The following is a 16,741-nucleotide window of genomic DNA, read 5'->3' on the forward strand; positions in this document are numbered from 1 at the left end:
TTGGGCACCAAATTTTGGAAGATGTGCACAGAAATACACACAACCTAACCAAATGATGACGCACCTTGCAAAAGTGGACACCAGCACAAGTTCCAAAGAGTTGGTTGCTGACTGCCCCTTGCCAGCCTGCTTAGATCTCCTGAAACTGGAAGACCAGTGGATGATAAAACAAGTTCAGGAACCAGGTCCCCTGGTTGCAATATTGAGGCTGCCCTTGTGTGCAAAGTATGCATCAGGTCCAAAAGCTGCAAGAGGCCAACACAACACAGAACTGCAGCAATTCAGAATTTTCTAAATAAGTAACGTGCAACACAATAACTAAATCTTCACTTTGGAAAAGGAAAAATGGCATTTTGTATTATCGTGCTTCAGAAATTTCATTTAAAACTATCAAATAGATATAAAATGCAAAAATGCTCACTCTGACTAGACAAATTCTGAGTACCCTTGGGCGAAATTTGTTGCACTTAAACAGAAAAGTCAAATTCTAGTTACCATAGGGAGTACATATTTATTTACACCCTCAAAGTATGTAGTAAAGGTGAGAAAACCATCAGCATTTTGGAATCATTATAACATGATGTAACTAAACAGATCAACATTTTGGAACCATTGATGATGATGATATGTGATGTTTCGTGGCGCAAGGGCCAGGTCTGGCCAAAGAGCGCCATGCAAGTGATTTTGGAACCATTATAACACAATGTATCTAACTCAACAGATACTCCACAAGCAGGCATACAAATACAACACTGATGGGAATACAGAAATTCATTTAATTATCGAGAAAACTGTATTTAAATGAAAGGCAGAAGAAACATGAACTTGCCATAATCTTTTTTAAATAGTTCATGGCTGTCAGCTGTTGTCAGTGCTCAGGAAACATTTTAGGTATCCTGCCATGCTGTATGCCAGGATGTTTTAATGCCTCTTTGGCACAGGCCTTGTGGGGGAACACTGACATGGCAAGAAGTCAATGTTCCGCTGTGCACAGAGTAGTATTCGTCTGCAATGAACTCATTGTGTCTATGCCACCCTTTGCTTTCCTTTTGTATTTTTTTCTACCCTCAAGCCACCTTCCCCTCAAGTGAACCCTCTGCACTTCCTTGTAGGTTTGTGTCTTGCTTGAAAAGAGCACGAAAGAGTACGGGAATTGGTGTTGGTGAAAAATTGTTGCAACCAAAGAATTTTGTTCATGTGCCTGTTCACTATGTGTTGGGAGTTGAAGTTCATTCAGAGCTGAAGTTACCATAAGTTATGGCGTTACCAGGCCCACCATATTTCAAGGCATTCTAAGTCCACTTAAAAATTGTTTCACACGTGAAACTGCACAGCAGTAGCAGCTATGGGAGTTGACTCTGCTGTGTGAACAACCTTCAGTTAATATTTCAGGATATATGCATTCAATTTAGTAAGGGTTTACTGTATCCAAAAAGAACAGATGCAGAAGCTGTGAGACCAAGTGTTGGTTTCTGAAGGCAAAACACAGCGTTCAAAAACCAACCTGAAGAGACACATGTTGGTACTCGGAAGGAGCTCCATCCAAGCGGTCCTCATCATCAGCTTCAGTAGCCAAGACTATGCTGCTGGTTCCTGCGATGCAGTGCCTCCTCTCTGCGCCTCGCCTGAACCTTAGTGATTCGTTTGGTTTCTCGCGGCTTCGCATTTTTCTTAACCCAGTTGTGTCCTGCGAGAAAAATGGCAAACAGAAGTTTTTAAATAAAACACAGCATTACATCAGCGTTGACTATTTTTCTGTAATGTACAAAGGAAGTGATGTTAATCCCTTACTGCATGGTGCATATATGATACACTTAGGACAACTTCTTCAAATAAAATTCAAGCAAAAGAAAACCTTACATATTTACCCAGACTCTGTGCCAAAATAGACAGCACCTCCATAAATCACTAATGAGTTGTTTTCTTCAAGAAGATATGCCGACAGGCCGTCACGAAATGCACAAAAAGAGCACGAACAAACAGGCTATTTTCGCAGTTCCCCTATACAGTCAACTTTCCTTAATTCCGGTCTGGTTATATTTATTTTTCGGTTAATTTGATCCTGACCACAGGTCCCGCCCGGCGCCCATGCATTTCAATGATCCCAAACTTTCATTATTTCAACCCTAAAATTGGCCTTTCCCAAACAGGACTGGGCAGTATTGAAGATATATGTACATTAGATACTATCTTAATGGGTCCCTCACCAGGTCTGGCCATTTTGAGCTGACAGGCGCTGTGCATACAATGCACACTAACGATCGTGTCTGCTAAGTATTACATCCCTGCGCACTGCAGAAAGAGGTTAAATTTCAAACTAAATGCTGTTTGCCCCAACGTATATCGTGCAAGTGCACCTATGTATAAGGCAGTGCTGTGACGACCCGCCGTGGTTGCTCAGTGGCTATGGTGTTGGGCTGCTGAGCACGAGGTCGCGGGATCAGCCACGGCGGCCGCATTTCGATGGGGGCGAAATGCGAAAACACCCGTGTACTTAGATTTAGGTGCACGTTAAAGAACCCCAGGTGGTCCAAATTTCCGGAGTCCCCCACTATGGCGTGCCTCATAATCAGAACTGGTTTTGGCACGTAAAACCCCATAATTAAATTTTTTTTTTTAGTGCTGTGACGTCGCTCATAGTGACATATGACTTCGAGAATTATTCAAGGCAACATCAGTTATTTGTTTAATCTGTTCAATAGACGAATTAAATTTAATCCAAAAGACAAATGAAAGTTTAGAGAAATAATAAAACATACAAACCAAATGTCTACATGTTTTTGTATTACTTCGTACCATAGCAAGAGAGATGTACTTCCGCGTGATATTAAAAAATAGGACTTTGACCTTCATTTTCTATTCTAATAATCAACCTATAACAGCTAAATTAGCAACAAGACAATTTTGAAAGAATATTCTTTATTGGTCTAAACTAATTTAGAATTTTTACGTTAGTATACTAACCCTTAAAGCTCAAGGCATTCGACAGAGTAACTACACAATTATTCGCCTCTATGCGGGTACTTTGACATTATAACAGAACATCCTCAATAGTGTCTGCGCTATTTCCAGACATTACAGATGAGTGGTCGTCATGGGCAATTTATCCCCTAATGCCATATGATTCGAACAGCATCACTGCTGTTCGAATCATATGGATTCGAACAGCAGTGATGCCAACGCTTTGATGTATCAAAAAACTTCTCTCTTTTAATTTCATTCTTTGGTGTTCGGTATAGTTCCATGGCTGGCTCCTCTTCATCACACCAATATCCACTGTACTGTTTGCCGGCTGCTGTCAACGTGTCCATTTATGTAACATTTAATGGTTAGTTTTGTGGAACATTTGCACATTTCCTACACTGTGAGTGAATATTTTTCCAAAATTGCATAAATTTTCCGATAGTTCTTTAACGCCCTTTAATGAGAATGACAAAGATGAATCTGTTGCCAAATGCGGGCGATCGCCAAGATCTCCCCCACCCGTTTCGGAGCATATTATCTGGAAGCTTCTTCGAAAAGTTGGTTGCTGCTAATGATAGCCGGCATATTTTATACTGAACATTATCTGCTGCTACATGATCTACCGTTTCTTCGTCTGAGTGGTAAAATGTCAAATTAGGATGCACATTTTGAGAGACCATCATCAGCGGCGTGTACTGCTCCAGCTTGAATGTCAGCCTTCACTTTGTTACGCACACTTTGAACGTTGCTGCAAGCGCATTATGCAGTTGTGATGATAACTATGATGATGATGCGAGCATATCTATAACGTATTTTGTTATAATATTTCACCACGAGGTAAATGAAGATCCGAGGATCGAGAAAAAAAATAATAAATTGGATAATAGAAAATTCTGCCCAATTTGACCACTTCAATTGCCACGTCCCTCCTTAATGTGCAAAAAGCTGTGTTAGAACAGAACATCACAACTAGGGTTTTGAGTACTCTTCATCCAATACCAAATGCTTAATTAAGTGCTCACATACATAGCCATAAACAAAAAAACATTTTGCTCAGAATAAAATTTAAAGAGGACTAAATAGAACTAGGCGCTACCATCCCACCCCCTCACACTTCCCACTTCAATGGGACAAAACTACAGACACAAAGGCAACACCAGCAGGACAACTGCCGCGGATGAACAGTTGTTCCTGTAATAAAGAACAAGTGAATAAATAAAAAATAAATAAATAAATAAATAATGTTTATTACATATGCTATGCAAAGTGCAAGTTTCATGTAATCAACATTTTTTAATATGCCATTTTAATGCTTCATAACCGGCATCTGAAAAGGCACTCAAGATCAATGTACTTCCCCTCTCAGCTTTTAATGATCAGCATTGCCGTTCCTGAAATAAGACATGCATACAAAAGAATAACACTGCGAGAGAGCATGTTTAAATGCACATACACTTATGTTGATTGCCACTTCCTTGTAGCACACTCCTAGCACACTCATGAAATACTGATTAGCTGAGGGATCACCACAATCGTAAAAGCAGGACGTGAAATCGTGAACCCATTCATTTGACTGTACATGTGCAGCAGTTTATGGAGACCACAGTTAGTGTTCAGACAGCGTAGCATGTAACAGAAGCTAAGTGCACCACTTTTTGCATTTCATTCCAGTGTGACAGTAACACTCAACCAAGGCGCAGTGTGTCCAGGATAACCAATTGCAGGAGTTGGCAAGTGGTATTGTGCAGTGGTGAGGCTGCAGCAGTAAAGTGTGTGGGAACAGTGGGAGTAGTGTGTAATTAGAGCAGCTGTCCACTGATCAGCGCAGCTGGTTTGGTGCACTGCCAGGAGGCCAACAGCTCACGGAAGTTTTGATGTGCCGCATCAGATGAGTTACTGGCAGCACATGTGCTGCCAAATTTCAGTCTAATCAGCGCAAAATTATAGGTAAATCTTGATTCTGAACTTTAAAAATTTCTCCTTCATTAAAATAAGACTTTAAATGCACGGGTTTCTGTGAGAATTTTGAAGCGAAATTATGATTACTTCATTATATCTATTAGTTAATTGCAACCCATTTTGTTAGGGAAAGGTTTGACTGCACATCAAGCAAGAAAAGAGACATACCTCCATGAAGGCTGGCCTCGACAAAGACACGTATGCACTGGATGCAGCCGTGCAGGTTGTTTGGAGTGATGTGGGCCAAATCACGGACAAGAAAAGCCAAGCACTCGCAGCACTTGGCTAATGCAAAGGGGTCATGGGGGAGCAGCTCACAGGCCAGGCTGATGGAGAACTGGTTTACGGGGGCAGTGCTGCGACTACGCTCTTCTTCGGCACCCCCACCGCTGACCTGTCATAGGACAGCAACACATATGAGAGACCAATATGCTCACAGAAAGTCTACACAAAGCAGCCACAGACATGGGAATCAGATCAAAAGCAACTGTTGCTAAGGTGATAAATTTTATAAATCTACATGTTTTGGATTAGTTCAAGATAAACTTTATAATATGAGCAAACACATTCAAATGATTTAGTATCACAAATAGTGAAAAGAGAAAAACCATGGTTTCTCATATGACATCCCATTGTTTTTGCAAAAACACAACCAATGCTACCTACTCATAGAATTTTTAAAAATTAATTTGCTATGCAATTATTATTAACTGTTATTCTCACTTTATTAAAGGCTTTCTTGATTAGTGACCCCGTATTGTGTGAAGGTAGGCTTGTGCAGGGCTTGCCCAGTGAGTGACAGCCAGGAAAGGGTGCAACACTCTTCTACTCCTCAGTACACAAGGAATACTGCAGCAGATTTCTTTGGTTTTCCAACACAGAGCAGACAGAACTCCAGAGACACCAAGAAAGGCAGGTTTATTAATTCAAGATACATCATAGCATGATATTCACAGCTTATAGGCGAGAGCAATCAAGTAAACACAGCCGCCATGCCAGGCTGACCAGGTAGTTCACCAAGCTCGAGATTTTGTGGGAGCAAAAGTCCCACGTAGTCCTACATCCAACTCATAGCAGGCCTATGGAGCATCTGATATTGCAAGAAAGTGGTCATTAGTTCAAAGGTCAGGGATAAGGGGTTGCCCAACCAGTGATCATGGGGAAGCCAGTAAGACATATCCTGGTGGCATGTGCTCACATATGTGACTCATTCCCGGGAGGGAGAAGTACAGTTTACATGGGAAAGTAGCACCGATGTGCTCCTGCCAAGGCAGCAGTTCGTAGAGAGCGAGCCTGACAAATGGCCGTCAACATGTGCAAGCTAGAGTTGAGGAGAGGGAAAGAAACTACGTATATTACCAACAACTGCAACTGTGTATAACGAACACATACAGTAAGTGAAAAGTAAGTTTTGACAAAGCATGAATTTATCACATAGAGTTATCTTACCAAGCTTACATTAAAGGGCCATGCAAAACAACACAGTAAATAAGCCTCGCTCGAGCAAAGTGATGATGCCGTAGATAGTGATGTTACTGTGAGAAAATAGTTTTGTCAAATGACGAAGAGGAAAAACAAGTACAACCATAAGAAACAGGTCTCTGCATTCTTTCAGATACTGTGGCAATGATGTGGGGTGCGGAGACCATGGTTCCCTTTCAGTGGAAGACCAGGCATTAACAAGTTGGATCCTAGTTTCTCCACAAGAAACTAGGATACAAGTCCGACCAGCCAACATTTTACCTTGAGCTTGCGAATCTCCTACTAGAAAGCTACAACAGCTCAAAACCACTGCTAGGAGAGAACAGTCACCCATTCTCTCAGTCACCTACAACCCGGCTTTCTGGTAGGCATTCTGTTTGGTGACATAAGTCCAATTGGAATGTTTTATCACTTTGCCTCACGCAACCAATAACCAATGAGACAAATAGGTCTGCCTAGCAAGAAACTGCCAAGAGAAGCCTATCTGAAGTGCTGAAAAGGCAAAGCCGATAGAGAGACTGCATGCAAAAAACCAAGGAAAAGGTAAAATTACTGTTGGGGTGTTTTATTTAAAGAAATTGTCCAGGAGCCAACACCAGCGTTCTAGTTTTCCCAAAACACTCTTTTGGGCATGCCTATTTTCTCCAAGACATTCACAGAGAAAAGGAATGGACTTAGCAGATAAGTCAGTGATGACACATAGCATCAACCACCACTGCCTCAAGAAGTATTACTATAAAAATGTTCAGACATCTTGTAGACACTGCCATGTTCAATAGTTGCATTCTCCACAAGAAACTAGGATCCAAGTCCGACCAGCCAACATTTTACCTTGAGCTTGCGAATCTCCTACTAGAAAGCTACAACAGCTCAAAACCACTGCTAGGATAGAAAAGTCACCCATTCTCTCAGTCACCTACAACACGGCTTCCTGGTAGGCATTTTGCAAACATCAACGAGCCATCTACCACAAAGCATGGGCACAAGAGGTGTGTCATGTATGCAGCACACAACATCAGGAAGACAATCATTCACTTTTGTAAGCACATAGCCCTGTGAGCAGCTACTTGTTTCAGGGAATACCACACGACAACAACTGTCGAAACACTAACATCATGTGCCCTCAACTTGTCAGAACGAATATCTTATGGCACCAAATGAGATCAGTGTTAGAGTTGAAATCCGACATTTGTCAAACGGCTTGCATGTCCAAGCTGTTGCCTATCACTTTGTGCCATGAAAAGACTGCTGGTGAGCAGAAGTGACGAGGGGTGGGGAGCAAAGGTTTCATTAACGTAATTACAAGAGCTGTGGTGCACTCTGATGACTGCCATGATGACTTCTTTTATAGTATTGGCCTATCCTTGGTAGTTAGGCCAGGGAGTCTAATAAGGCCAATCAATGAGGCCATAGTTGCCAAGGAACCTTGCCCCTACTCCGGCATAATCATGCCAAACCAGCTTTCAAGGTGGAGAGGGGAAAGGAGGTTTACCGAAGGGGGAGATACCTCTCCCTCTGGTCGCTCCTGGATTAAGAAGAACAGAAGACAGGAGATCACTCTTCCAAGAACAACCAGAATAGTTGGCTCTCCCTTGTATGAGTAGTGGTTAGCTCATATTGCTCACATGTGCCTCAAGCACTTAAGAAATCAGTGGCCCTATTAGGGCACCATATTACTGGTGGAGGCTCCATGAAGTTGTAGAGACTGTGGAGTCATTTCCAGCCTTGTTGCAAAGGCCTGTCACTCTGCAGACAAATGTGCCCATGACGTATTGTTTCCCCCATTTGGCAGCTGCCACAAGCAGAGTCGTCAGGCGGGTGACCCCAACATAGGCCTCCATCCAGAACCGTTCTTAGCAATATGCATGCATAAAACATTGTTGCACTGGTCTGAGGTGATGAACTGTGTTAGTATTTATCTTCCATTAAAAAAGTGCCCAAGGATGGTGTAGTTACTATGGAAATATCGCCGCAGTTAGGAGATCAGTACCAGACATATTCTACACTTTTTTTTGACTGGCATTGCAGCGGCCCTTAAGAACTGCAACATTAAAATTGTACTTTCTTTATGCCACAGCCTCCTTTATGCAGACAACTTAACATCATCAAAAAAATTCAGGTGCTGGTACATAAGCAAGACTACAGACACTGTGTAGCTTTAGAATACACACAGCATTTTTGGTTTTCTAAGGTAAGGCCCATTGTGTATAGCCACTGAGGAAAGCTTTGCAGTGTCTTGAGGTCTTGCAAATTGATTTAGCCTCTGTGCATAACCTTATCACAATATTCACAGTCACAATATAAAAAAAAAACTGTTGGAAACAGTAAGGAAGTATGAGTGAGCACCAGCCAGTGTCCTAATAATGCTTGATCTAATGACTGCCAGCACGTAGAGATAAAGCCAGAGAATATCCTGGACTATTTAAAGGATTCAAAAATGGACTCTAAAATTGTAAAGCCATTATTTGAAACTCAGATAATGCTGCTATTACTGTCAAATTATAAGTACCATAAAGTATTTGTGTCTGCTAATTAATGTTAAGCTTGGTTACTTTGTATTTAATTGCAGAACCAAAACACTTGGTATTCAATTAAGTGTGAACAGCCTGAGGATCCACAACATTGCATCATATCTGCCAGACTAAACCTAAACTGTGGACAGCACTTTTACAATCTAACTAGACAGTGCAACAGGGATCCAAATTATCAATTTTTGCATGAGCGATTGTGCACAGTTCAGACAAGAACACATCCACATTCAAGAGGCTGAACCACAGCTGCATATATACTCACCAATATCCAACCACCGGCCGCTGAGTCCAATGCACCTCTGGGTGAATCATCCAGGGAGACAGGTGCACGGGCAGCATCTCCATTAGCTGACTGGTGTTGGTATAGCTCACTGTCTGATGTATAACCCCGATCAACAGGACCCTCCTGACGTCCATGAACAGCCCGTGATAGCTCACTGTCTGATTGGGCACCCACTGTAGACATTCAAAACACAAAATGCTTTTTCCCACCTATTTCAGTGGCTATAATACACTAGCATCATGATGGTGAGATGGAAAGACAGAGAGAACATGAAGAGTGGAAGGTAGGGAAGTTAACCTAAGTTTACCGTTGGCTACCCTACACCGAGGATGATCAATTTCATGATCAATATGCCATGATTCCAATATTTGTCTGTAGACAAAGGCTGGTCATCCAATTGTGCTAATGCAATGGGGAGTGACCGTATCTGTGCATCAAATTGAAGACGGTCACAGAAGAGGTGATCAATAGTCTCAGTGCAACCTTATTACATCCTGACTTAAACCTCTCGCTCATAGCATGTATCAAAGGCAGCAAACGACCTTAATTGCGTTGCTGTTAGCTATCATCGAGTTGTGTTCAAATCCTGGTGGCACGTGGCAATTGACCTCCAAAGAGACACATCATGCACAAATTTGTTGAGTTTCTTCTTTCATATTACTCACCATTTCAGTGTCTTTAAGCACATTACCCTGAAACACCTTGCAATAAGCCAAATAATTTAATCACAACAAAAATAACAGAACAATGTTTTATATGTCACACTCCATCAGCCAGCCAATGGCATCAACTATTTTTTCTGATGGCAGGGTCTTTAAAGCATAATCATTAACAGAGGCTCCGGAAGCGTATTCTGTGTGTGGGGGCATATGCCGGGGGCTTATTTCACCTAGACAAAGTTTTTTTCTTTTTGGTATGATGAAACCAAGGCTTAATTTACTATTTAGAGGAGGGTCACCCTCAGGGCTGGGGGGGGGGGGGGGCAGTGCCCCACTGCAGTGGACCTCGTGGGGGTGCTCACCCCGACAACCCCGACCCCAACTTGCACCCCCACTACCCCGGTTACGGAGCCCCTCATCATTATTAGCACTAGCCCCACAGGAGACATCCAGGTTGCAACAAGGTGTTGTGTAGGACGCGAGCGTGGCTGGAAATCAGCAGACAGAATCGAGTAGTGCATCCCTGAAGAACAAGCAACAACTGAACTTTATTTTCTAATCGTACAGCCTCTACGGCTCGGTTGCACACCCTCGCACCACTTCCCTTTTCCACACACAACGCGGAAGATTTTACTGAGTCAAAGATGGGAAAGGGCGTCTGGCTGCTGCTGTGTGACCCTGAGGCCGCCACAAAGGCATGCAATATATGTCATATAAATTTGGAAAGTGTTACCATTCAAGATGCATTGTAATTTCACCTCGAATACAAAGTGCTTAGTTATGAACACTTTGCATTCAAAATAAAATTACAATAAGAGCTCTTTTAGGCTTGCTCACAGTAGTACAGTCGAATCTCGTTAATTCAAACACACTTAATTCAAACTTCCGGTTTATTCGAACTGATGCTGTGGTCCTGTCAAAGTTATATGTATTCCAATGGGCGAAAACACCCAGTAATTCGAATGCGCAAGCATTTGCGATGATTAATTCAAACATACCGCATTCCCGACAATGCTCTCAGCAGCGCGCCAAATCACGTGGTGGCACCTCCAACCAGCATTGCTCAGACTCTGCCATAGAGGAAAAGCTTAGGAGAGACCCCTCAATGCCGTGCATGAAGAAAAAAAAAAGAATGCGGCGGAAATTTCACCCTCTCTCAAATGGCAAGGTCACCATTTTTGTGTCACGCCATATGCCCCCGCCACACTAGCGGAAAAAAGCGCACCGCAGGAGGAATCGGTTCTGGGCCAATTTTTCACGGCTCGCTGCAGCAAGCGAGCCGCGAGCGGAGGAGACTAATGAGAACGGCCCCTTCCGTGCCGTACGCCCGGGAAATTGGTATTTTGCAGACCTGCCTGACCGCTCTATTCGTACTCACGTCTGGTTAAGCCGGACCGCTTGTTTCGCACTATCGTCTGCTCGCGTCAGCTCTTGCTTGCACTAGTTTTGGTTGGCTTGGTTTGATCTCGTTCGTGCTTGTTTTGATTTTCATGGTTTGCGACTGTTTTTTCACAATGACGAGTCTAAACCGAGATGTCCCGATGCAAAGGTTTTTGGAGACAGTGCGCCATATCCGATTCTGTACAAGACAGACCCTGAATACAATGACGCGAAGGCGACACCCAGTACCTCATTCTCGATGTCTTTTGAAGTTCACAAGGATGGCTTGGTGGGTTAGTTGGTAAAGCATCTTAAGGGGGATAACAGCGCACACAGATGGGGGCAGAGTGAAGAAACAACAGAACACAGCGCTAGGACACAGCACACTAGCACTGTGTCTTGTTGTTTCTTCACTCTGTCCCCGCCTGTGTGCGCTGTTACCCCCTTAAGGTGCATTTTGAACGCAGCGACGCCACAACAGAAGGGAGCACACCAACATGATTATGATCATGGGCAATGACTTCGATCGTCATCGCCGACCCGCCCCTCCTCGTAACTCCGCTCCCCTCGCTCTCCCTCGTAACTCCCTCACCTTCAAAGGTCCCCGCGTGCGCGTGCCTCCGCGCTGACGGCGCCGTCCCGGCACCAGCTTAGCCCTCTCCTGAACTTTCCTTTTCTGCCGTTGTCGGGAAGCGAGCGTTGGACGGCAAGGGCAGTTCCATGGTCCTCGCTCGCTGTGTGCTTGTGCGCCGTGATATTTCATGACTTGCACCGTTCGTGCGTCGTGCTATGGTGCACGAATTCTTCAAAAACAAGTCCTTCTTTTAATTCGAACTTGTTTTAATTCGAACAAATTTTCAGGCCCCTTCGAGTTCGAATTATCGTGATTCGACTGTAGTAAACCTATAACTGCTTCAAAATGTAGGCATTACAGCAGTTTTCAATGTGCCTGCATAGCTGCAAAGCTAACATAATAACACATAGTGCATGAACTACTCATAATAGAATGGAAGTGCGCAATATATTAGGCAGGATGCATTGCCCACCAGAAACAGCAGTGCTGTCAGCCACTGAAGTCATGGATCTGTGGAACGCTGGTGGCCGCTGAAGGGCCTGTGCTGTCTGGGTCTTGAGGCCTGCACCCACACAGGCCATCAGCACAAACAGGGTAGCCCAGTCCGAGGGGGCCTGCACACACGTTGCACTCGTGCGCAGCAACTCCTGCAGGGCACATGCCACTTGGTTGCACACCTGCTGCAGTGTTGCTGGCCGAAGTAGTAGCAGTAGGCGCAGTGAGCCCAGAACCTGCATGGACACCATTTTAACATTTATAGTAAGACAAGCACTGGTATTGACAGTTTCTGCTCAGAACAGAAGTAGCAGCTCTAGTCATCACAGTCCCTATTCTAGTTTTCTACCAAACCTGTGTTCAGCGTAAAGAAAACATACATTATACTGTTACAATTTCCCAGGATGTCATACAGCTTTTCCACGTAACACTGTAGATGGCCATAATGCAGATGCACGAAAAACACATGGTACAAGCTATGCCTTTATACTTGCGAGCTTTTCTTTGAAGCTCAGGTGCCTTTATCAGGGAAACTTTACCTGAATGGAAGAGAACAACCATCATTAAATAATGCTATATATGCAGCCCTGGCTGGAAAGCTAACATAAATGTGAGAAATGAACATTGCCTAAGTAAGCATTATGGGCAGTGTGCCCAGACTACATTAGTCAGCCACTGCAATGAGCATTTTTGACTCTTATAGTACATATATTTGCCTGTACGTCCGCTTGGTTTATTTATTGGGGAGGGGATGGTGTTACTTTCAGGAGTGTGCGAATACTTTAATATTCCAAATCGAATCGAATTGCGAATACTTCGAATACTTCGATTCACGAATCGAATATCTACAAGTGGATTTTTCTATATACTCGGTGCAGAGACCCACGCAGTGCCACATGTCACATGCGCCGTGAAGTCCCTCACGCTCAATGCTGTCCAAGAGAGCGTTTCACTTCGTTTTCCCTGCAAAAAAAGCGACGAGTGCGCCACAGGCAGGCCACTGCCCCGGATGACATGGTAGCACGGACTTTGCCACTGTAAACGCTCCCAGACGTCGGCCCGATGCGGTGATCGTACACAAAGTGCCCGAACGCCGCAATTCACAGAACGACGACGCATCGGCCAGGATCGCCTCTGTCGGTACAAGGTTCATCTTGGTCGACAGGACCGATCCAAATGATAACGCGACAGGGACAGAGAGAACGGCAACAAAAGCAGCATGTATTTCTAAAAGTGCGAAAAGCATGTGCGAAGATCGGGCCGGTTAGCCGCCGATTGGCATGCAGATACGTTGGATACGTGGCGACAAACTTCATACCAATCCAACAGCCGTCAATCTAACCCACATGTGTGAGCTTGGGACTTATCACTGATGAGCCACCCGTACGGACATTCCGAAATGGCTCGCAACTCGTCACCACATCAGCCAGCGACAAATTTCCATCACGGCCACAATGCCTAGGACTTTGGCCTAATTGGCGCAGCTTCCTCGGGCGCCAAATCGATGCAGATCTAGTCGCAGCAGCTGCGCGACACTCCGAAAGCTGTCAAACCATTTCGCAAACAAAAGCGAGTGCACGAGATGGCAACGAAGTTGTTCACAGCCGCCATCTTTGTGACACACCATATGGCGGCCGCTCGTTCCCAACGCTGTTCGTAGACGCACATTGATCTCTTTTTGTAGCTTCGAGCAACCAGTCACAAGACTAGTTTTGGATTTACAGGGCGGGTGCGAGAATGTCATGACCTATTTGCATGCATTTGCGTAGACAGTAAATTAATGAGGGCGAGCAGAGGGAAGGGGAGGGGGGGAGCGAGCATCACACGAATCAGCCGCAACTCTGCAGATTTCAGAATCTGACTGGTGGCAAATCACGCTGAACCTGACAATGAATTGAAAAGGACGGCGCCTGCTATTTACCATCGGCACCGGCTACACACGGAGCAGTGATCGAGTCATGCGATGCGCGGTCCTTTAATCTGTCGCGCATACTGGCCTTACGATAACCCCCCTGCTGTAAAGTTGGGATAGCCCTTCTGTATTTTCGGAGAAAAACTAGAAAGCAAAAGATTCTGTGCAATAAATAAAAGATTGCCGCAAAACAAACGTGCACTATTAAACTGAGAACCTTAACTGAGAACCTCATAGATGTCCCATATAAAGTCCAAGAGCGATAACGCCGTTGCTACGCGCCGTATGCTGTATGTGCGAGTGAAAGCGTGCGAGGGCAGCCGACGACCACGCGCGAGCAAGAAAGAAAAGCAGGGAGGAAGCGCGCCTTCTTCAGTTGCGCTCGAGGCACCGGCGAGGGAGCGAGGGGGGAGGGAGAGCGGGCGGCGTTGTACTGTACTCTGGCATCAACTGCGTACTGCGCGGCGGCACGCGGTCGTGCGGGCCAGTATCTTGAAAGCGATCTGCGTTGGGGCAGAGTCCAGGAAGTGTAGGTGTGTCGGCGGCTCATAGCTTTGTTTGTGCTGTGTATTCTCGGCGCTCAGTTTGCGTTGAAGCGATAGACAACAGCACGCTCACTTCACTCGCTTCTGCAGCAGCACTTCCACATGCCAGCGTTTGACAGCGCATGTCCGCGTTCAACACGGACAATAAACCTACTATCCGTGCTTTGTATAGCTCTCTACTAATTTGCTATCGCAATCGATGCTTCGGCTTTTGGGCGAACTACGACTTTTTTTCGCATGTAATAATTAAAATAATATTGTGTGCAGTTCAACACTACTCCCATTTCTCAATTTTTCCTGTTTCTCGGCTCTTGCGTTTCCCGGCTCTTATGTTTTTTTTTGTTTTTTTTTACGGTCCCATGAAAAATGTATCAGTAGGGTTCTACTGTACATAGCTAAGTGTGGCTGTGTTTTCTCGCACCGAGTGGTATGAGAAGCACATTTCCTTTTGCCCTTATCTCTACAGAAATCACATAATTTCCGAGGATCGAACGAAACATCATCTTTATGTTCACTCGTGTGACCACATCGTCAGCGTGCACATTGGATAAGCGATGGATGCTGCACTGCAGACTTGCATTGAAAGCATTCCTAATGTAACAAGCTTCGATTATGATGGCGACAGACCTCGAAGGTATGCAACTTGGGAAGCAGGCGACCTGTTTCCGTTAGATGTTGGCACTCGAGTCGGCTTGCCACGTGCCTAGAGCCACGTCACTCACAGAGACCAATCAGAGTTCGTGGTTGTCCTCAGCGAGCCACAACAAGCATAGCGAGTTGACAGCGAGGAGGCTTGTCATAGCACCCTGTGGCAGGCGTGGTTTCTATGCTAGGCAGCAGCTATGTTTACAGGTATTCTGTGATACAGCTGCATGTGCACAACAGGGCTGGAGAGCGTACTCACGCTCATGTGCTCCAGTCTGGTCGGGCTACATGGTGGGGAACGGCTTTGTCCTGCACCAGCTTGACCGACGGATAGTAGCTACATCCAAAATGCACATTTCGAGGTGTGTCAATAGCTCCATACGAAGCAATGTCTGCCAAGGCATCTAGCCAGGAGCAGCCAGGTGTGAGCGTGTGCTCGCAAGCGTACGTATGGTCTGAACTTAAGATTACAGTAAAACCCCGGTGATACGAACCTGGCTGGTACGAATTTCAGTGCGATACGAATTCGTAACATTCCCCGGCCGAAATACATTGCTAACAATACGGAAAAAATAGGCTGTTCCGAACGTGTTGCCGCGCCGCTGCAGATCATATGAACGCGTGAGCAACAGCGGCGGCGGCCGAGCCAGCGAGGCGACCGGCACAGACAAACCGGCACGGAGACAGACGCACACGGAGACAGTCGAAGGTGAGGGGGCTACGAGGGTGTTGAGAGGAAAGGCGAGGGGAGCCACCGAAGCGACAGAGTTGCCGAGGCCAAATCCGCTTCCCTGCCACCCTCACCTGCGACGGTCCCCGCGCGCCCGTCGCCGTGTTGCCTCTTCCTCTTCACAACCACAATCTCTCTCTCTCGCCATGCCTGCGCCGCCCGCTCCCTGAAGTTTCGTTTTCTGCCGTTATCGCGAAGCGAACGTTGGCCGACGCGGGCTGTTTCGTGGCCCTCACTCGATATGTGCTTGCGAGCTGCGATATTTCACGAATCGCACCATTCATACCTCGTGCTATGGTGCACAAATATTTCAAAAATATGTCTTTCTTTTAATTCGAACAAATTTTTGGGCCCCTTCGAGTTCGAATTATCGAGATTCGACTATACATGGAAGTCAATGAGATTTAGGTCAGGACCATGAAAACGCGACGTAGCAGCCGGGAAAACGCAGCAGCGAGGAAGGTATCAATGAGGTTACACTATTAGAAATATTTTCTGGTAAAAATAAATTCATTTTTCTTTACATTGTGTATGTTTTGACGATACGAATTTCGGGTGATACGAATATTTCACGCAACCCCG

At 45.0% G+C, this 16,741-nt stretch overlaps 1 protein-coding gene across 1 annotated transcript in view; it reads right to left on the reverse strand.

Moving 5' to 3' along the window:
• LOC119436473 (Golgi-specific brefeldin A-resistance guanine nucleotide exchange factor 1-like) overlaps positions 1–16,741 on the reverse strand; it is a 97,042-nt gene that overhangs the window by 20,073 nt on the left and 60,228 nt on the right. The window contains 6 exon segments of the mRNA XM_037703324.2: positions 65–245; positions 1,505–1,567; positions 1,569–1,687; positions 5,092–5,317; positions 9,199–9,392; positions 12,305–12,563. Of these exon segments, the coding sequence (XP_037559252.1) occupies positions 65–245; positions 1,505–1,567; positions 1,569–1,687; positions 5,092–5,317; positions 9,199–9,392; positions 12,305–12,563 (1,042 nt within the window).

The sequence above is a fragment of the Dermacentor silvarum genome, chromosome 1 (assembly GCF_013339745.2).
Source record: "Dermacentor silvarum isolate Dsil-2018 chromosome 1, BIME_Dsil_1.4, whole genome shotgun sequence".
Taxonomy (NCBI): Eukaryota; Metazoa; Arthropoda; class Arachnida; order Ixodida; family Ixodidae; genus Dermacentor; species Dermacentor silvarum.